The following is a 23,100-nucleotide window of genomic DNA, read 5'->3' as shown; positions in this document are numbered from 1 at the left end:
TAGGGCCTACTACAGCTTAATCTAAATTTAAAAATGAATGCTTGTTTGAACTGCCTTATGAAAAGAAGAATCATGTATGAGTAACCTGAACAAACCATTTCTCCATGAATTTTACTTTTTAGCCTCACCACATAAAAGAAAACTTTAAAATCTGTGATTAACACTATTCACTGACTAAATTTTGGTTGCTTTCTGTTGGTTTTATTAACATATTAAAATCACAGCTGGAAAACACTAGACAAACTAAACCATGTGGCTGATGAATCAGATCAAATACTGTTAGTGAAATTCAGGTAAGCTCCCCCGCCCCCCCTCCACACACACACACACACACACACACACACACACACACACACACACACACACACACACACACGGAGCGGGGGGTGGGGGTGGCAGAGAGGGAGAGGGAGAGGGGGGAGGGAGGGAGGGGGGGGGAGAGAGGGAGAGAGAGAGAGAGAGAGGGGCAGGCTGCAATGGCAGAATATCGGTGATGACAATAATGAAAGGGCATGGCTAAGGGGCCAATTTATTTTGGAAATAAAGTCATGGACAGAGACCTGATCACACACACATCCAAGTCCTGCTCTAACTATCTAATATGTGACCCCATCTTAAATACATTGCCCAGTCTTTAATTTTACAGCTCAAATTTTTCCTCGCCTTTAACTAAGCAAACTCTGTCATAAAACTGTGTGTCTCATTTTTGTCACAGCAGTTTCATAGCACTATCTTTCAGGTACATCTTTGCATCCTCTACCATCTGATAAAGCTTGCACATCCAATAGTTCTCAAACCAGAAACTGTTTCCTATTCCCTACACCCCACAATATTGCTTCTGTCCTATGTATATTTACCATCTACAGGTCAACTATTTCAACATTTCTATGGCTCTCAAAAATAGGTAAAGTTCTGCTCCCTGGCCCTAGAGGGGCTAATCAGACCCATTGTTGGGATTCTTGACCTTGAACCTGCAATTATTCTATGACCCAAAAAATATTTTCTTGCAAAATACATACCCCCAATTCCTGACTCATGAGGTATGGTTCCTGTGCGATCAGCCAAGCTTCCGCCACGGCCGCATCTCTGGCAAACTGGTACACTTCCAAGACTGAAACACAGTTTTAAAATATGTTTAAATATATAAAAACAACTTCATACACACTGTTAACATTTAACTTCATTTTTACTGTTAATCTTTGACATAAGAAGTCCTTCCCTGATCTTTATCAACAGACTACCCAATGTTATCAGTAAACCCCGTTACATAGGCAAGAACAAAAAAGGGTGTTTTACTTACTGAGCTGCAAGTTAAGCCATCGTTCCTCCCATCTGTGGAGCAGAGACTTGTGCTGATTGGTCAGCGACAACAGCTTTTCTTTGATTTCCGCACTCGCATAGTGGTTACGTGCCAACAGCTCTTTGCCAAGAGATATGCACGAGGTAAAGTTGTCTTCCCTCGCATCTATTTCTGCTTTGAGGCTCTGGTGGTTGTTCATCAGGAGCTCCACACCACTCACATCCCTATAATGTCACAATACCAATAAAGAGAGACTACCACTTAACAATACACAAACAAGTCAATTAGGAGCATTGGGAGAACGGAAGAAGTAGTAACCAACAATACGCTTCATCCAGCAACAGTAATTTATTCATATGAAAGGCAATTCCCTTGCAGCTCCATTTTTTAATTTTATTTTCATGTTTATCTCATTTCCAAACATTCAATTTAATGACAGTGACATACCGTATTTGCTCGAGTTAAGCTGACCTCTAATGTGATGAGACGTGGGAGTGGAACAATAATGATTTACCCTCTTTTTAAGTTGTACTTACAAACCAAAACAAATATGGCTCATCAAAGATGCACAAAATACAAAGCACTCCCACCTCTTAGAGATTTGTGGGGAGTAGATTTATTTGTAGTGATTTGCATGGAATTTAATTTAGCCTATTGGACACTTAAAATTACTGTTACATTGCAAACACTGCTAACAGCAGTGAGAATTCGCAATATCTATCTAAATATTCTTACAGACTGTACCACAATTCACGTTTGAGTCGTATATGGGTCTTTTCAAAGTATTTTTAAGGTCTACATATCCAAGATAATGATTTGTATCATCTCTGGCAGAGGTTAGACAGGGTACCTTATTAGTTTTTTTTTTTTTTTTTATTCTAAGCAATCTGAAAGTATTTGTATGGAGTGTAGCCATGTATGGAAGCGAAACGTGGATGATAAATAGTTTGGACTAGAAGAGAATAGAAGCTTTCGAAATGTGGTGCTACAGAAGAATGCTGTAGATTAGATGTGTAGATCACATAACTAATGAGGAGGTATTGAATAGAATTGGGGAGAAGAGGAGTTTGTGGCACAACTTGACAAGAAGAAGGGACCGGTTGGTAGGACATGTTCTGAGGCATCATGGAATCACAAATTTAGCATTGGAGGGCAGCGTGGAGGGTAAAAGTCGTAGTGGGAGACCAAGAGATGAATACACTAAGCAGATTCAGAAGGATGTAGGTTGCAGTAAGTACTGGGAGATGATGAAACTTGCACAGGATAGAGTAGCATGGAGAGCTGCATCAAACCAGACTCAGGACTGAAGACAACAACAACAACAACAACAACAACAACATAATAATTCTACACAGAATCATTTACTGCAAAAGTGGCCCCAACAAAGTGCAAACTGTAAGTATTGTCATCGCTGCAGAAAACCTTTCTGCTGTAGCATCTCCTACGTCTGTCAATGTTGTTCGACAAACAAGTTACGAAACATCTGCTTAGGACAAAGGTGCGAAGAGGCTTGCACAGGCTTACGGTAGACCAAATAGACCTCTGCTATGGAGAAACCCCCAATAATGTGCCACAGTAGGACAGAAAGATGTAAATAACTATCACATAAACAGGCACATAAGACACACACACTACTATTCACTCGTAGTGACACAGGCTCATCAACTGACAGGATACCCTCACATATCTACAAAGAAAGTGACTTAGAAATGAAAAGAAAAACTACAAAACAAATTTTACTGAATTATTATATAAACATACATGTATTGTTTTAAATCAATACTCAGATGATCGTGAGTCATTGTAACACCATTGCTACTCTCTTCATACAGAGCATTGTCATCTGTGCAATCGAGCACATAAGAAACAGCATTTTCTAAGAGCATGATGGACAGTTTTACTTGGGCTACATGTGTGTAAAGGACGATGTGCTGCACTTTACAATGGTTCCAAAGCTGAAAATGTAGTAGTGGATACAATAAACATAATTACACTCAAACAACAAAAAATGTTTTAATTTTTAACAAAACTTTGGATGACTGTGGCCTCTGATAAAGATAAGATCAGTACTTATACATGTGAATAGTAGCCATTTGGGCTAAGAAGAAATCATTAGAGCCCAGACATTTAAGATTAATTTCTTCAGCGACTCCATACCAATTTCGACTATTTATTTTTAGCTTATTTTTGTACTATTATGCAATTTAATATCGAGCCATTTACAAACGTATACTTACATTTGCTGGCTGTTGGGTCATTAAAATTCTGTGATGACAAATATTGCCACACTGGTCTGTTGTATACGTTGTGCACAAAGCATGGCAATTAACTTTGTACTTCCATTACTCACACAAAACTTTAATTATAAATACAACATACACACTCAGATGTGGTGCCTTTGTGTATGTGACCAGTCTGGCAAAATCTGCCTTCATAGAGTTGTGATGACCAAGTAGCTAATGAATTTATGTAGGTACTCGAAAATTACCTAAGATCAAAACTGTTCAACATTACAAAGCTAAATTAAAAGTCAACAGTTGCATTCAGGCACCTAACAGATCATAAATCTTAAATGTGTTCTCTCTTACCTAAAATGCAGGAATAAAAATTTGTAGTGAACTTTTTAGATCTTACCAAGATCTAAGATTCAATTGATTGAGTAACTCTTCTCGAAATGCTCAAAGAATTTGGCTTATATAAGAAAACAAGAGCCATTATATACCAGACTCTTCCCGACACCACCTCTGAAGTGAAGTTTATGGGAGAAATTTCAGATGCTTTCGAAATCAGGTTCGAGGCAAGCAAGGAGATGGACTTTTACCTTTGCATTTCAACTGTGTACTTCAGAAAGTTAACAGATGGGGCGAAAATGAATGAGTGACAAGGTGCTGAAAATGGAGTCAGGTTTACATCTTAAAACAAGAATTTCACAGTTGACTCCCAGGCTGTTGCAGAAGATCTGGAAATCTTTTTCCAATTTGCTAGACATAGTGGCATGACAAATCAATGAAGTGAAGCCATAAGCACCAAAGACAAGACACCAAATCCCCCCACAAGCAAGTTGAGTTTATTCAAAAAAATCAGGGCACCGGAGTACTAGAGGAAGAAGAAGGAGAAATGGATGGACGAAGAAGTTTATTTCTAGGAGAATGGAGAAAGCCAAGCTCTCCTGAGAAAGAAATCTTTGAATCATTGATCAGAAAAACGTAAACAGCATATTAGCTACTGTAAGGGTATACAAGAAAAGTCAATCTCAATTAGTGCAAAGATGGGACATTATTGCACAATAAGACCGGTTGCCCTATACGTCGAAGATTGCCTCGCTATGGGAAGAGAAAGTGTGGTCAACAAATTAGAGGTAAGAGAATCTTTTTCTATAGGCATACTGCTCATACGAGTCTTTCACTGTTGAAGAATCTGATCTGCTGTTACTTTCCCAACAAGAAACCCATAAAGGTGTGGTTCATCAAAGTAGAGAAAGACTTGCAATAAGTGGGGATAACAGTGGAGAAAGTCCATAAACGTATTCTGCTCAAGAATAAACACCAAGAGCACCTGGGCCTCCCAGATAAGCCAAAGTAGAAACTGGCAAAAATTTAGATCAAAGGTATGGAGCAGCATAGGAAACAAGTGTGAGAATACTGCACAAAAGTTAAGGAACCATGCAAGAAAAAGGAAAAGCGTAGTGGAAATAACATGTTCCAGAGAGGACCAATATTGGAAGAAGAAGAAGAAGAACAACAACAACAACAACAACAAGAACAACAACAACAACAACAACAACAGGAGGTGGTCACCAAACAAGCAGTGTATCACAAAACGACTTGCCTTGGCTTCTCAGATGTGTTCATCTGACGCACGACGTCATCCATCCAGAGGATGAGCGTGCGCACCATGCAGAAGAAGCGGAACAGGTCGCCCGTGTCACCCAGCTTCTGGCGCCGGTCCTCGCAGTGGGCCTGCAGGGCGTTCCAAGCCCCCACCACCTCCGCCTCACGACCCGTTATCTCACGGGCACGCTCGCCAGCGTACGCCGTCTGCAACTTGGCTGAAGATGCCTGAATGGCCTCCACCTGTATGCAGTCAAAAGCATTATTACATTAACTGAAAGTTTGTGCAGAGATTCTTTTCAAAGTTTAATAATTGAATAGGTCTAAGGGCAATTGTGAAAAGCTGTTAAGTATTGTATGAAATAAATGGATATGTCCATTATTACTACCTGTTACAGTTAATGATAATCACAGTGTCTGTGTACAGCAGAAACATTAAACAATCTGAAATGCATTGAATACAATCAATTATGCAAGAGGTGTGATAACACAACACTTAAAAATGATCTTATATTACTTAAGGTAACAACCTTCGATTTCATATAATGTTCACTGAAAGACGTTTACAATACCACTTTTCTGTAGGAAATATGCGCTATCCAACGCATTATAGCATTGCTGTATATTAATGGTAATGTTAATTTCTTCCACATTTACAAATCCTCATGTAACACCATTGGACGTAATTTAATGACCAGCCAATCACAAAGTTTTGTGACATCATTTCATATTCAAGATTACAAAACTCTACAGTTTGAAAATTCATGTATGCTCATACATATTTCTGTTCAGTCAAATCAATCATTTCAAACTCATGTTAGACAGAAACTCAATCATGCAACACAATTTTTGTGCAACATATGAAGAATTACCAGACTGCAGTTTCTTGAAAACACTGCAAAATGTCGTCATTATTTTTTTTTAAGTGTCAATATGATTTCGAAGCCAGTTTTACAGATGAACTAATTTAACTTTGGAACTGAAACTGGAATTGAAACCTTCGTAAATGAAGACAATCAAAATAGTTACCTACTAGAGCTGGAATTATCATCTCTTCAAAGTGACTGTTTAAAATTAGTATTTTACAAACTTTTGTTAACTGTAAAACTAAGATACATGAAGATTAACTGTTTCAAATATTTTTAATTATTAATGTTGAACTCACTGTCACATTTAAGTCTCTGTAAATTTGAAATTTCTTGTTACAGTTGTATAAAAGCCTAATACTAATGATTTACAAGAACTTGCCTAGGCTAAATGGAAGTTTAAGTTGGACACTGTGAGTGGATAGTAGTTGCAGAGTTAAGAAATTTTTGTTTTGACAGAATTTGAAACAAAAATGTACCATTCTTCAACCAGTTTATGCATAATTTTGATGTTGTATTTAAAGTTGAGGAGAAACAAGATTACATGAGCTTAAAGACGGTGTTTCATTCTGTAGCTTGAAATATGGCTTAGTTCTATTGCCAAACTATTGACCACGAGTCAGTTTTATCAGTTAAACATTTAACAGATGGTATATGTTCCTTTTGTCGTAAGACAGTACAAAATTCCTTATTTACTTTAAACAGTTGCACTGTTGCAATTATGTAAATGACTATACATAATAGGGAACATTTTCTAGTTTCATGTCACCCAAAAACTGTATGGCAGTGTTATTAATTTAGTCCCATTAGATCAAACTGAACACCAAAATAATGCACTGTAATTGCAGCATGCCAATATTATCATACTTTTTACATTTTTACACCATTAGCTATGAGGAGTTACCATTGTTTTCTCATTTTCCATTATACTCTTATAAACTGGGTTGTAATTTTATAGTATATATTTACCCCCATTTCTCTGTTTAGAGTCAGTTTTTGTAATAAGTTTTACTAACTTTCAACAATGACTGACTGAAACATCACTAACACTATCTTTGCTTTGGCTGCTTGTTCTTAACAGACATTAATGATTGTCTACTCTTTGATTTGTTTAAAATTAACTGATGATCAGCAGTAATTATGCTTTTAAATTTGATAAAGAAAACCAAGTACAGACAGCTGTTGATTATTTTGATGTTCAGCAATTCTGATGGGGCTATATTAATAACATTAGCGTACAGATATGACATAACACAAACAATATATCTACATTCACACCAACATGTCTAATCTGCAATCCATACATAAGAGCTTGACAGAGGGTTCACTGAATCACTTTAGATTCTTTTGCCGCCGTTCTATTCTCTACTAGTGTGCGAGAAAAATGAACACTTAAATCTTTCCATGCAAGCTCGAATTGCTGTTATTTTTTATGATGATCATTTCAGTTTATGTATGCAGCCATTAGCAAAAATTTTTGCATTCAGAGAAGAACGTTGGTGACGGAAATTTTGTGAAAATATCTCCCTGCAGAAAGGAAAAAAAAGTCATATCTATGGCACACTCTCCCCTATTTTGTGGTAATACAAAATGAGCTGCCTTTCTCTGAACTTTTTAGATTTCATTTGTCAGTCCTACCTGATACAAATCCCATACCATGTAGCATATTCCAGAAGAGCCATAGTGCAGGCAGTCTGTCTAGTAGACCTGTTGCATCCTCTAGGTGTTCACAGATATGTTGTCCAAAGCATTTTGCAATTGTCTTTGATCTTCTGATGACTTGACTACATGATAAACGACAGCATTATCTGCAAAGAAGGCTACTTACATTGCCTCCTAAATTATTTATATACATTAGGAAAACCAAAGGTCCTATAACACTTCTTGGGGAAGAGAGTTCATTTAACAATAATGTATTGGCTACAAACCATTCAAACGTAAAAAAATCATTAGCATTTGACTTGCTATTTATGGGAAATAAAGAAGAAATTACGATAATTCGCAGTCAGTTTTGGCAAGTGTTGATGTGAAGCTGCAACAACGTAAACAAAATGGTGATTGTATTGTCATATCATGTCTGATATTTTGACACACATACTACAGACAGTTTTGGATAGGAGCATTAATAACATCAGGAAAGAATAGTTCAAGTTACAACTATTGTAGTCAATATAAATAAGAAACTGAGTAAGTAAAACCAAGTTCTACAGTTGTAATGGTAATCGTGACACACAGTTCAAATTTAAAAATTATTTACTGCAAACCTATCTTAGCTAGGAGTGGAAAATACGCATTAGCTATTCAATTCAACTGAATATACAGGGTGTCCGAAAAGTCTTTCCCTGATTACATAAATTGATAACTCAGGCTAGAAGTAAGATACAAATATGAAACTTGTGTTTAATTGTTTACAACTATCAAAAGTTTTTTTTTCTGTTTTAGGTTCGTAGTACGTAAGTAGTGGATGAGGTGCAGTGCCCAAGAAGCCATGTTAACCAATCAGGAGAAGGCATAGTGTGTCCTGTGGTACCATGAGACACGATCAACAACCACAGTGCAGACACACTTCCAGACAACATTTGGAAGGAATCCACCTGATGTCAAGAGCATTAAAGCCTGGTATGAGAGGTTCAAGAACACAGGATTGGTTGCTGACCTTCCGAGGTCTGATCGACGAAGAACCTCAGCAAACAGGGTGGAAGCTCTAAGGCAGTGTTTTCTGCGAAGTCCGAAGAAATCGGTGCGCAGGGTCTCACGTGAATTACAGATGCCAAAAAGCTCTCTCCGTGACATTTTACACAAACGTTTATTGTTTCGTGCATACAAAGTGCAAATCATTCAGGCCTTGTTGCCCAATGATAGTACACGTCGACATGACATTGCGGTCGAAATGCTATTACGTATTGAGGACAATGAAGGTTATCTCAGACGAATTGCCTTTTCCGACGAAGCGACCCTTTTTGTCAGTGGAGTAGTGAATCTCCATAATGTGGGCATTTGGGGTTCACAACCCCCTGGCAAGTTCATAGAGTGCACCAGAGATAGTCCAAAGGTGAATGTTTGGTGCGCTATTGCACGATCGAAATATCGGGCCACTCTTCTTCGCTGAGGCTACCATCACATCTGCAGTGTATCTGGACATGTTGCAACTGTATGCTGTTCCTCAGATGCTTCAGTATCACCCCGATGTCTTGTTTCAGCAAGATTGTGCACCGCCTCATTGGGGCTTGGACGTCCGTGCCTATCTCGATATGACCTTTCCTGGGCGATGGATTGGTCATGATGGGCCAACGGTTTGGCCTCCACGCTCTCCTGACATAACCCCATTAGACTTCTTTTTATGGGGTTGTGTCAAGGACGAGATCTACCGAACACGTGTACCAGATCTTGAAACCCTGCGGTAACGGATAACCACAGTCGTTGAATCGATACCTCCAGTGATGTTGGCTAATGTGTGGACGGAAATTTAATATCGCCTAGATGTGCTACGTGCTACCAAGGCTGCTCATGTGGAAGTTTACTGATGTGTGAAAAAAACTTTGATAATTTGTAAACAATTAGACACCAGTTTCATATTTGTATCTTACTTCTAGTCTGAGTTATCAATTTATGTAATCAGGGAAAGACTTTTCGGACACCCTGTATGTACTTATCAGTAGTAAATCTGAATGGTTATCACAAGACAAACATTTTTCATAAAACCAACACAAATATTACAACAAACACCATTATAAAAATGCAAGTCAAAAAGCACACGAAGAAGTGATGTCACAGCAACCACTACCATTACTTTGCGAATCAAAGAATTGAGAACAACTCTCGAGCCCCCGCGGTCCTCTTACCTGGCCACCGAGTGTCTGCAGGTCCTGTAAGAATGTATGGTGCTTGCGCTGCAGGGCAGAAACCTGACCGGCATCACGACCCAGCTCCTCCGACATCGAGTTTTGCTTCTCCAGAATGCGGCTCAGCACATCCTTGCAGTCGTGGAAGAACTTGTGCAGTTCTCTCGACGCTTCCAGCATCTAGTTGCAGAGTAAATGACATGTTTAGTAAGTCTTCACAATCTACCTGCTCTAGGAATTCTAGAAAAGATAAAAGTTATTTGGATGTGAATACCTCTCAGTGCCGTTTTTTCGCAATCGAGACCGAACTTGCTGGTACCGTTCTGAGATTTGTGACATTAAAGAGTACAAATATTATTTTGTCAAAGGGATATCGACTAGGGACAAGTTGCCTCGTGCAGTGAGCTGAAGTGGAATACGATCTGACACACTCACGGACAGGTGCGTGTGTACGGCCAACGGCCGAGTGAGTTTACGCTGTGGTGCTGTGACTTGACTGAGCTGCAATTTTTGCAATTTTAACTGGAGTTAGAAATGTTGGTGGTATAGTGCCAGTTAAAACTAACTTTTTGAGATAAAAATGCTAATTTCATGCAGAGAGGCTCTGGTGAGGAAAGAGGAGGGGTTGGGAGAATATTTCCTGTTGTTGTTGTTGTGGTCTTCAGTCCTGAGACTGGTTTGATCCAGCTCTCCATGCCACTCTATCCTGTGCAAGCTGCTTCATCTCCCAGAACCTACTGCAGCCTACATCCTTCCGAATCTGCTTAGTGTATTTATCTCTTGGTCTCCCTCTACAATTTTTACCCTCCACGCTGCCCTCCAATACCTAATTGGTGATCCCTCGATGTCTTAGAACATGTCCTACCAACCGATCCCTTCTTCTAGTCAAGTTGTGCCACAAGCTTCTCTTCTCCCCAATTCTATTCAATACCTCCTCATTTCCTGTTACACTGGCAATAATACAGCAGGATCCATTTATCTGGCACCAATATGCACAAGAATTTTACTAAGATCATAGAGTATTCTAGAGAAGGAAAGTTGCTAATACTATATAAAATTTGTACCTAATAAATTAAAAACATTTCTTCTTAGCATTGAGAATCATTTCTGCATGGCTCTGCAAAGTATTTTTTTTTTTCTTAACTGGTCTCAGTGAAAAGTCATGCAGCACAGTGTGACAATACAGTGTCATGTTGCATAGTTAACATTGCTACTGTTTTGTTCATTTAATTTTAGAAAACAGTAAAATTGCTTTTTCAGGCTGTTCCCACTTAAATAGGCACGCACAAACACTTGGAAGTGGTGGCAAGAAATGTTTGAATACAAACGAAATACATTAAAGGTAGAAATTGTACACTTAATATTATTCATTATGTGATGCATATTTTGGTTAAAGGAATTTATAGTGACACCACTGATGCTCAAGATGGCAATGACAACTTTTAACTGGAAGAGATTTATGTATATCAGGTGGCTCTAAAATGAAAGTGCATTTGGTACTGTAATGACACCTTTTGTGTTTTCTTTTTCTGCAACGGAAATTGTTACCACATTTTAGCATTTGTTTGGAGTTCATAATGGATCCAACAACAAAACAGCACTCCAGCTTTCGTGAGAAACATGATGTCAATGTGACTCTTCAAATATTCATTGTCAGAAGTCTGGCAGTGCCTTTGGGAGTAAACATCAATAACTGACTTAAGAGCGCAACTAGTAATTTTTGTGGATACATAAAATTCTACCATGTCACCAGTATCTAATTGTGGTGACAAGACTTATTGCAACAATTATATCTGTCACTGCAAACACTAATTACCATTTTTATATATTTTTTTATGAAGGCTTGTAAATTTTAATGTACTTTTATTATTATCATCATCATCATCATCATCATCATCATCGTCATCATAATATCAAATTTTTGTTGTTTTAGGAATGTATATGGCATATCTTTTATGGAAACTAAATTATCTTTGTTTCCACAATAGCGAGCATAAAATGATTGTTGTGATAGGCTGTAGTTTGTAATCCCAGACAGCCTCACAGTCATGTAACTGGATAGTTACAATGGGATCAGTGCCAAACACAAATGAATGTATTCCACACTGAAGGAAGCCACTCAATGAGCTTCTCTCACAGATCCGCGTGTATCTTTATCAATATGCATGATAGGAGTACAACTGCACCTTCACTCTACTTAGCTTGGATTTAACTACTACTGCTTATAACTAGCATCTATTCTAACAAGACCACATTTCTTTTTAAAATGCATTTGCTGGTTACTTCCTGTTCCATGCTGAAAGCACTATGTTCTGCACAACAAAAAGACATACGGCCCACCAATATTTTTCAACACTTCTGAGTTTATGAGCCTGCCTCAGAATTATTCTGCCTCTCATTATAACCATTTAATGAAAAAAATAAACTGCTAACATTAGGTGCTTTCTTTTAATGAATAAATTGCTTTGCTTTCCAGAGAAATTACCATTTCCTGTTTCCTACTCAGCTGCCCACCTTCTTTGTTCACTCATCATAAGCTTTGACTGTGACCACAGGAAGTAATCCTTGATGAAGTCTCTTTCCTAACACTCATGCTCTAGTCTTGGACACAACTGTTCAATTTTTTTGTCTTATACTGTGTCCTCTATCTAGAAAGCTTAATCTGAGGCTAAGGGGAGAAAACAGGGTTGAGCTGTTGTGTGATAAATTCTCATTTACTGTTTCAAATATTGATTACTCACACAACTTCAGTGTTGTGAAAGTGGTCACAGTCAATGATGCCTCATTTTTCAAATGCCAAAAAATCTAACACTTTTCCTGGCAGCCTCAAACATTCCTTATACGAGGAGACAAAACAATAAATATTTAGCTGTGCCAAAGACCAGAGTCAATTTATCAGAAATTGAATGCCACCGATGAAGTTCTTTGGTGACTGATACATCAGCTTGAGCTGTGGCAGCACTCTTTCACAAAACAATACTACCTTGGCATGAAAATCACAATGTCAACTAACTAGTAACTTTCCTTCATTTCTCTCTCAATTTTTAGTCATGTGAAAGACTTCAGATGCTTCACCAGAACAATATCCTATACCAGCTGAAAGCAACCAAATACTAAGAACTGCCTCACCTGCTTCCTTGTCTCAATGAGCTCCAGCAGATCTTGCCACGCCTCATTCAGTCCGTCCTTCCATTCTGCAATGGTGGCAGAGTCACTGTGGCCTGCTCCAATCAGCTGGTCGGCAATTCCGTTCACGGCAGACACTCTCTCACTGCCGATCGCTTCTGTGTCACGAGCAAACTCCTTGAAGCGTTCCCACAAAAGCTGCAACAAAGCAAGTTACGCTTTATGTTTTGTGTTGCCAAAAACATCAACATTTTTAAGAAAAATAAAGGTAAATCAGGAAAAGGGAACAGGGGAGGGAGAGGGAGAGGGAGAGGGGGGGGGGAGGGGGAGGGGGAGGAGGGGGAGGAGAAGGAGGAGGAGGAGAAGGAGATGCTACCACGAACTGCCTGAACAATAACATTCTGCCATGCAGGTTGCCACTGAATGAATTAAAATACCCTTTTTATTTTGCTTTCATTGCTGTGCAGATTCACCTGTGAATCAATATTCAACATTCAAATGGTTGAAATCCATATAATGTGTAATATAATTAAAATACAAAACAATTGGTTGTTTCGTCGAAAGAATTTAAGAGAAAACTTGCATACAACATATAGCACATCAAATAACTTGCATACTATACTTTCTGTGGTTACAGTCCAAAGATTAATTAAATCAAAGCTTTGAATGACCAGCATAGTCTGCAACAAATTAAACTCGCATACAGGGTGATGAAAAACAGCCTGATAATACAGTCCCAGCATGACATATAACATAAAACTGAGAAAATTTTTTTTAATAACCACAGGTCAGAAATGCAGTGTTATGGAACTATGACCATAAAATGACAGCCAATCAGTGACAAATGTGCAGAGTTTGCCCGGTAAGTGAATATGTACAAGTATGTCTAATAGTTTGGTTGAACAAAACTGATCAGCTGTTGTCATTTCTTCAAAGTTGTCCTCCTCAAAGCGACTTTGGAGGCATGAAATGTGAGCATCTGCCATAAAAAGTCTGATTTTGGAAACAAAAGGAGTGTTTAAAATTTAGTTTCTGTTTTCTTTTCAACCACTGTCTTCAAGGGTTCATCCTCATTCTCGGTACATTAGCAAAAAGTAAAACATTTAGCCTTTAGATTTCATCATCATCAGTAGCACTGTAGATGTAAACAGACTGTCTCACTGCAGTGCTGTCAACATTACCACTCATTATCTTAAATTACTTTTAGTGTAGTCGATTAGTCAAGCTTTAGCCAGTAAACTTCACAGATAATTCACATCTAACATAATCAGCCGTGGATAGGAATTTAAAGTTTGCCTGGTTTTTATTTATCAGCTGAAATCATTACCTGCAGTTAATTCAGACCCAAGTCCTTTAGCGCAGCAAGAATTAGCTGTGACAAGTTAATTCAAATATACACACTTCCGTGTACTCATTGCCAACCATCTATATTTTATGGACATAGTCCCGTAACGGTGGATCCTAGACTCAGAGTTACCTGTAATTATCATACCGCGTATCTCTACTTTTTATATTCATCATCATCACCACCATTTAAATATTCCTCTAGCAGAAGCTGATCATCAGAAATGAACCATTTATGTAAATATCTTCCTCCTTGAACATTTTCCAGAACAATATTGCAGTATTTCACTAATAAATATTTTTAATAATGCTGGTGGAAGGCAACAACCTCTCCCGAGGGCCTTATTTACATAGAAGTGATCCAAAAACCTTATGTATATTTCGAATCCAGTTCAAAATTTATTTCTGTAACTGCAGGACAGCACTCACCGTAACATGGTCATAATCCTGGCCCAACTCGTGACTGCCAGCAACAACTTCCCTCTCCGCTATCCACTGCTCGAGGTCGTCGACCTCGCGGTTCAGCATGAACAGCTGCAAAGCCTCCTCCAGCTTGGCACGCCGCTCGCCAGCTAAGTCTTTGAGGCCGGCGTACAGCTTGTCTACCTGAGACTGCTTCACTATTATCTGGTCACTGTAACACCACAAACCGTCTTCAGTAATACTTAGGTTTAGTTGAGCATGCATAAACCTTTGCTTCCTGTGTGTTTGGCCTTCATATTGAATGCAGACAGGTACTGGCATATTTTATAGTTACAATAAAACAGATCTGTGCTAAGCTAGCCAAACATTTAAGATGTTATAGATTTCAAAATGGAAGCAGGAAAAATAAAATGAAATAGTCTGTAAATACTATGAATTATGGCATTTATTATGCAAAGCTTACAAGCTTATTTCTTGAAAATTGTGTCAGAAAGATAGAATCAATTGAAATCAGTGCATGGATGTAAGTGTTTCCAACAGTTTTACATGTGCCTCCATAGGTCCCCCACCATCACAAGTCGCAACTTCAGCAGAAGTGGCTCATTTGGGTTCTCCAATGTTCACTACACGTCTCTGGAACACTCATAGCATTAAAAGAAGAAGTAATGTTGCATGACTGAGGAGGCCAAGTGATGTCTCCAAAATGAGAGAACACTTCCAAACATTCCACAGACAATGGTCTTGCTGATTTGTGCAGTGTCGGGTATTGCACTACCTTGTTGAAAATAAAGGACGTTCGGGTCAACGCTGAGGCACTGCAAGCAAGGCTGAACAATGTTTCCCCAACACAGTGACACCACAATCTGAATTAACCCACTGTTCCTCCATCTTAATTAATTAAAAAAAATCCCACAGGCCTGGAGTCTCAAAAAACACCAAATCCACACCAATCCATGATTTGGGGAAGTGCAGTGGCTTCTTGTGCAGCATTTTAGGGTTCACAGGAGACCAGTACTGCGTGTTCTGTTTTTTGATGAAGCTCGAGAACTGGAAAAGGGTTTTGCGGACATGAACAAATTATTTAAGAAATCTGGGTTTTCAGTTAGGATACCGAACTCGGCAACATAAAAAGTAACTAGTGCTTTCTTGCCTCTGTAGTTAGGTTTCTGTTCAATTGCAATTTGTAAGGATGAAATCTGATCTCTCTAAGCATTTGCCATAAACTGCTTCGACTCAGCCCTGTATTTTGAGCATTGGGGACTAAGTTCAAAACCTTTCCTTACTCTCTGCAAGTTTTCAGGTGTGTGCACTGCATTCCGAGCTCCACCTTTGGATCAAACACACTATCACTGTCTTCAAACTTCTCCACCTAAGCCAATATGGTATTCTAACATGGTACCTGACCAACGTCAAATCTTTTCCTGATGTCACTTTAATGTTGCACTTCCATCACAGACTTCGTTTCATAATAACAATGAACTGAGGTAACACAATGCTGTATGGTCCACTGCTACTGAAATACGAAATGAGATTCTCTCCTTCACCCTCCGCCTCTCTGCTACCCAATACACACTATTGTGCATGCATAATACTTGACATTGAACCATGTTAGTCAGCTCTGCGCCAATCTGCTCCATTGATTTTCGATGTATTACATTTCAGAACTCTTTCTGTACAAGGGCGTATATGCGGCCAAGGGGGTGGGGTAACGGAGGGTGGGGACTCTTGGATTTTTCCCAGATTTCCCAGTTAAAAACACTTTTTTTCCTTGGAGAAAATATACTATGCAACTGGTGAAAGCACATATTTTTCCGTGTTAAATTATGTTGTACTTTCCCTTGGAGCAGTGCAGAACATCCGGGGACTTTAAGAAATGAAACCAGGAAAAAAAAAAAAAAAAAAAAAACAACACGTTTTGGAAAGATCCTTGTTGTGCAGCAAAATTTACAATGCATATTTTCATGTTACGAAAGTATAAACATGAATTCCACCAAATACAGCACAGCAGCTTCCAAAGCACTGAAACTGAGGCTGCAACTCAAAAAAATGGTTCAAATGGCTCTGAGCACTATGGGACTTAACTGCTATGGTCATCAGTCCCCTAGAACTTAGAACTAACCTAAGGACAGCACACAACACCCAGTCATCATGAGGCAGAGAAAATCCCTGACCCCACCGGGAATCGAACTCGGGAACCCGGGCGTGGGGAGCGAGAACACTACCGCACGACCACGAGCTGCGGACGGCTGCAACTCATTTTTGTCGGCCAGTCACAGCTCATGCTATGTGATCCTACCAGCTAATGCCAGCAGATATTCAGAGCATAGGACATGTGATGTAGTCAGCCAATAGCAAAATCACTTAAGTGGAGTGAACACACAAACACGAAAAGCTAATGGTTTAAATTAATATGCAGGCAGTATAGCTACAAGGAAAGCTAAGCTTTCACATATAACATTGGTCGTAACAAAATTTGACTTTTTTTTTTTTCTGAGGATGTAGTGACAAGATCCTTAGCGGGATCCCAGGCTGTGGCTAACCCATGTCTCCTCAATACTATTTCTTCCATGAGTGCTAGTTCTGCAAGGTCTGCAGGAAAACTTCTGTGAAATTTGGAAGGTAGGAGACAACGCACTGGTGGAATTAGAGCTGTAAGGACGGGTTGTGAGCCATGCTTGGGTAGTTCAGATGGTAGAGCACTTGCCCACAAAAGGCAAAGGTCCTAAGTTTGAGTATTGGTTCGGCACACAGTTTTAATTTGCCAGGAAGTTTCATGTGTAAAACTGCGTAAGTACTCACTTTGTGCTATTTTTAATCTATGAAAGAACTAAAAGAAATATCAAAAACTAACCCTGAAACTTGGCCTTTTTAGTGTGTTTTGCCATTTAAGAGATATGAAACACTAATGTGCCAGTAAAATTTTAAATAATTGCATGCATGGCTGATCTACTGCGCTCGAAATTTTTCTAAGTAGCTGGTCCTCAGTGTTAAGTTTTGAATGAGAGTCTAACACTCCATGACTTAAGAAATACATCACACGTTCTCACATGTAACATAATTCATCTTGCGTAAAAGGAAATTTACTTTACGAGCAACATTTCTCAAACTATCATTTACAATATTTTCCCGCAATCTGTTAGAAATGCAAACAGTTGTGACATCATGTTCATCAAAACAAGGCTCACAAGAAATACTTATTGAAAGCAGCTGTTATTACAAAGTATTGCAAAGTCTGACACATTTTGCTGTCCTCTGGCAGTTATGTGTGTACAGTGTATTATAGTAAATGGCACATTTTCTTTGCAACTAAAGTTTTATTTTGTGTTATTATCTTGTTTGTTTTATTGCTGTAGTATTATTCAGTAGTAGTGGACTAAAGTAAAATTCTTTGTTAGAAATCAGTCCTTACCAGTGAAAATCACAAAAATTTAACTGAAAACCAGAACAATGGAAAATTCCCAGTTTCTACCCAGATTAAAAATTCTCGTATGTTTTTCCTAGATTTCTTGGTTGCCCCAGGGCATATACACCCTGTGTACTTAAATTTTTCAAAAAAAATGGCTCTGAGCACTTTGGGACTTAACATCTATGGTCATCAGTCCCCTAGAACTTAGAACTACTTAAACCTAACTAACCTAAGGACAGCACACAACACCCAGCCATCACAAGGCAGAGAAAATCCCTGACCCCGCCGGGAATCGAACCCGGGAACCCGGGCGTGGGAAGCGAGAACGCTACCGCACGACCACGAGATGCGGGCTAAATGTTTCATATTGGTTGGATTGCTCCAAGTATGTCTTAAGATCAAACTGTATAATTCTGAAATAGATCATGTGAATTAAATACATAAATGAAGTGGAATGGGTTATCCAATAACAGTGCATCAATATTCACAGACTTTTTCATAATGGAAGTGATAGTGGTGATTAGAATACAGATCATTAGTAACAGCTTTGAATTTCTTGCACTCAATGCAATTATGTTGGTGACCAGTTCACACAAATGAAAACAGGTACCTGTCTGGGTGTTGTTCCGCCGTGAGCTGCCGTGCAGTTTCACCCAGCTGGCGAATAGTCTCTGCATAGTCTTCAACTGCGAGTTCCAGTGTCTCGTGTTTCTTCATTAAATTCTGAGCAGAAATCTCATCTTTCCCACGGTCTTCTACCATCATGTACAGCTCCTGCTCACTCATCCAGGATTCAGCTTCACTTGCATCGAAGAAGTACTGTAAATACGACAAGGAACATTAAAGATGTTTTGGACACTTCAGAATTCAATTACTCAAATGTGCAGGAGAAGTATCACCTAATATATTTCTGTGAAAGTACAAAATGATGGTGTACAGACCTACCATTGGCTATATAAATCTAACTAAGAATAATATTTGTTTCATTGACAGAGATAGAGAATGATCTTTCTGACACCTCATTTGTTCTTCTTGCATCTCTAGTTCTCAAAATGTCCCAAATTTAATACTTGATCTGGAGAAAGCCATTCTGACAGTTCAATGTCATATTGCTACAACTTGAATATGCAAAACAACTAGGACTGTAACAGATAAACTTTTTGACACTTCATTTACATAGCTAGCAGCAGCTACTACTTGTGAAATATTTCAATTTTCCCTCCAATCACTAATTAATTTTTTCTTGATTACCTTCAAGCAATTAAATATGTCTAATAAAACTATACCTCAAGGTGGTCAATTAGTACTCCATTTGTCCATTTCCCACTCTTTGCTTAAGTATGAAAATATGGACAAAAACCCACTGTGTAATTTATAATGGGTGTTTTCATTACACTCAAACATTTGATCAGAAAATAATAAACCACCAGTTGCAGCTCTCAGAACGACAGGTTCTATCTTGAGAGGCACAAGGAAGAAAGTATTGGAGGAGTTAAGAATAGGGGTGGGAAGAGTTCATGATGTCGGAAGGGTGATAGGGGAAGAGGGGAGGGGATGTTAGAGATTATTCAGGATCCAGTCCGAGAGGGACCTATGCATGAAGAGGAGGAGGGCATATATAACACTCGGGAAAATGAGAGAAGTCACAAGTGGCAGAGAAAGTTGTGGCAAGTCAAAGTAAACTAACAAAGAAATAAGGTTTCATGCATCAAAATGCCACAGTTCATGATGTCTTAAGTACCCTTAAGCTCATAACCATTAGGATCAAGTCAACCTACGTAAAACAATTGTGTCCCTAAAGAAAGGAGAGTTGAATACTGTTATTCAGTTTCTACAAACGATCAAAAACTTACCAGATCAGCAGAGAATTCCTAAGAGTGAATGTTTAAGGTTATAAAGTATATGAGTGTGGCGTCAATGTTTCTCCACCACTGCGAGACAGCAGTACAGGTGTTATTTAAAAAAAGTGTGACACGATGTGCGGTGTCGATGTGAACAGATAGAAAATGTTCAAGCAAAGTACCTGTTACAAGAATGTGTGGCTAATGTGTTATGTACCTACAACAATCTGTGGCACTTCAATCAGTGAAGCCCCAGGGCAACTATCACTATGACCTTATGGTGGAAAATTTTCCAAAATTTTCCTTGCCTACACAGGTCAGCTAAAAACAAGGAGAGAGGAATTCTGTCATCCTGTGGCTTCCTCCACCACACTGAAGCAGATTCCTACAGAGTTTCAAATGGGAGGCATTAGATTGTCCACCTCATTAGCAGATTTAGTGTTGTGCAATTGTCATGTTTGTTAACACGAAGTAGTAACAAGGAGTACATCATTTCGTCATTAAGGAATTGCAGAGAAGCCCAAGGTTGAACAGAAAGGTGGACAGCTACTGTGAAATAGTGAGGGCAAATTAAAGCCACAGTATGACGAATGTGTAAATAATTCCAAAAATTGAGTGAAGATGAATTTCTACAGTCCCTTAATGGTTCCCAATGAACATTTTTCCTTATTATGAACAGTTTCACTTTTTGAAACATCCTGGCAGATTAAAACTGTGTGCCCGACCGAGACTCGAACTCGGGACCTTTGCCTTTCGCGGGCAAGTGCTCTACCATCTGAGCTACCGAAGCACGACTCACGCCCGGTACTCACAGCTTTACTTCTGCCAGTACCTCGTCTCCTACCTTCCAAACTTTACAGAAGCTCTCCTGCGAACTTGCAGAACTAGCACTCCTGAAAGAAAGGATATTGCGGAGACATGGCTTAGCCACAGCCTAGGGGGATGTTTCCAGAATGAGATTTTCACTCTGCAGCGGAGTGTGCGCTGATATGAAACATCCTGGCAGATTAAAACTGTGTGCCCGACCGAGACTCGAACTCGGGACCTTTGCCTTTCGCGGGCAAGTGCTCTACCATCTGAGCTACCGAAGCACGACTCACGCCCGGTACTCACAGCTTTACTTCTGCCAGTACCTCGTCTCCTACCTTCCAAACTTTACAGAAGCTCTCCTGCTGTGGCTAAGCCACGTCTCCGCAATATCCTTTCTTTCAGGAGTGCTAGTTCTGCAAGTTTCGCAGGAGAGCTTCTGTAAAGTTTGGAAGGTAGGAGACGAGGTACTGGCAGAAGTAAAGCTGTGAGTACCGGGCGTGAGTCGTGCTTCGGTAGCTCAGATGGTAGAGCACTTGCCCGCGAAAGGCAAAGGTCCCGAGTTCGAGTCTCGGTCGGGCACACAGTTTTAATCTGCCAGGATGTTTCATATCAGCGCACACTCCGCTGCAGAGTGAAAATCTCATTCTGGAAACATCCCCCTAGGCTGTGGCTAAGCCATGTCTCCGCAATATCCTTTCTTTCAGGAGTGCTAGTTCTGCAAGTTCGCAGGAGAGCTTCTGTAAAGTTTGGAAGGTAGGAGACGAGGTACTGGCAGAAGTAAAGCTGTGAGTACCGGGCGTGAGTCGTGCTTCGGTAGCTCAGATGGTAGAGCACTTGCCCGCGAAAGGCAAAGATCCCGAGTTCGAGTCTCGGTCGGGCACACAGTTTTAATCTGCCAGGATGTTTCATATCAGCGCACACTCCGCTGCAGAGTGAAAATCTCATTCTGGAAAGTTTCACTTTTTGGTATGCGATAGCCCTCTGAAGAAGAAGGGGCAGCAGACTTCGGATATGAAGTGTTATGAAATTTGTGAACCCAACCGCAGGGAAGTACAGTACAGAAATGTTATTCGAGAACAGAAGCACAGGCTACCTAGTAGGACAAGCCACATGTTGTATCTGCTACACTTCTGCCTACATCTGGTGGCTCCCAGTACTAAGCAACATCACTACCTCCCGTAAGAAGACTCCAAGCCCTCTCTCTGTTGTGGACAAGAATACAGAAGATCCAATCTCTTTCCATACATAATATTATCAAACACCAAGGTTCTATAATCCAACTGAAATCTCAAATGATTCTAGAGCATTGCCACCAGTCTGTCAGCCAGCCTTTCAATTCTGTGTCGGGCTGGAAATTGGCGTGGTCGTCTCGATCCAAGTGAGGCTTCTCTAGAACCAAAAACCCTTCCTCGCATTTCTAGGTGCAGATTGAGTAGAATCAGGAGTGGCACAGGAAGGAGAGCTGCAGCCCTCTACAGTTGTGGACAGTAAGACTCAGCTGTAACTGCAGCGTACAGTGTCACGTATCTCAGCCTACACGCACACTTTCGCCGAGTACCTAGCTGGCACTAAAGCGATTGAGTGGCTGGAAAACCTGTCCACTTACCTTTGATTTTCTGCCTTTGTTTGTTTAACTGGTCGTTTATAATTTTTTGTTTATGATTATTAATTTGTTTGCAATTGTCTACGAGCATGAAACATTAACTAAATAAATATACGTGTTGCACTGACCACACTGCAGAACACGTGGTAGTCAATTTCTGTAGATGACCTCTACACGACTAACCTGTTGGGCTTTCTCCGACTGCAGAAGGTGCTTTCGCCGATTCTCCATGGCGTCCTTGAGAGCTTGCCATTTCTCCTGGAGCTCTTTGATGCGACCTGCAAATTCTTCGGTATCCTCGTGTCCTTCGTCTATGAGCTTCTGCCCGTTGCTACACACCAGGTTTATGCGTGGTTCGTGGTTCTCCACTTCTGTGCGCAATGACTAAAAGAGAGAAAGAGAAAATTGTGTATCGCTTTCTGAAGAATATGCTTGTGTCATAACATTAGTGGATTGTAAGCTGTATATACCACATTTCACATGACTATCTCAATCCTGCAAGTAACAACTGCTCTATGTAATAAATTCCTACATACCTGGTTCTTCTTCTTAAGCATATGCACATTAAACAGGCTATTTCCATACTCTGTTGATGTTGCCTGAGGCATTTTCTCTGCTATCCACAGTTTCTCATCCTCCACATCTCGTCGGAACTGTAACAAAAAAGAAATTAAATAATGAACTGCTACATTAAACCTTTCTTTTATTT

The 23,100-nt window shown here is 39.6% G+C and overlaps 1 protein-coding gene across 5 annotated transcripts in view; it reads right to left on the bottom strand.

Annotated features, from left to right (window-relative positions):
- The window catches only part of LOC124717362 (spectrin beta chain), a 496,390-nt gene that overhangs the window by 65,208 nt on the left and 408,082 nt on the right, over nt 1-23,100 (bottom strand). For all 5 annotated transcript variants that reach the window (XM_047244197.1, XM_047244195.1, XM_047244196.1 and 2 more), the window contains exons 26-34: nt 22,928-23,044; nt 22,575-22,775; nt 18,748-18,956; nt 14,738-14,942; nt 12,968-13,162; nt 9,839-10,018; nt 5,129-5,373; nt 1,301-1,524; nt 1,020-1,111 (exon numbers count right to left, since the gene is read on the bottom strand). In XM_047244197.1, coding sequence (XP_047100153.1) covers nt 1,020-1,111; nt 1,301-1,524; nt 5,129-5,373; nt 9,839-10,018; nt 12,968-13,162; nt 14,738-14,942; nt 18,748-18,956; nt 22,575-22,775; nt 22,928-23,044 — 1,668 coding nt within the window. The remainder of the gene's footprint in view (nt 1-1,019; nt 1,112-1,300; nt 1,525-5,128; nt 5,374-9,838; nt 10,019-12,967; nt 13,163-14,737; nt 14,943-18,747; nt 18,957-22,574; nt 22,776-22,927; nt 23,045-23,100) is intronic.

The sequence above is a fragment of the Schistocerca piceifrons genome, chromosome 9 (assembly GCF_021461385.2).
Source record: "Schistocerca piceifrons isolate TAMUIC-IGC-003096 chromosome 9, iqSchPice1.1, whole genome shotgun sequence".
NCBI lineage: Eukaryota > Metazoa > Arthropoda > Insecta > Orthoptera > Acrididae > Schistocerca > Schistocerca piceifrons.
This window is presented reverse-complemented; position numbering and strand designations above follow the sequence as displayed.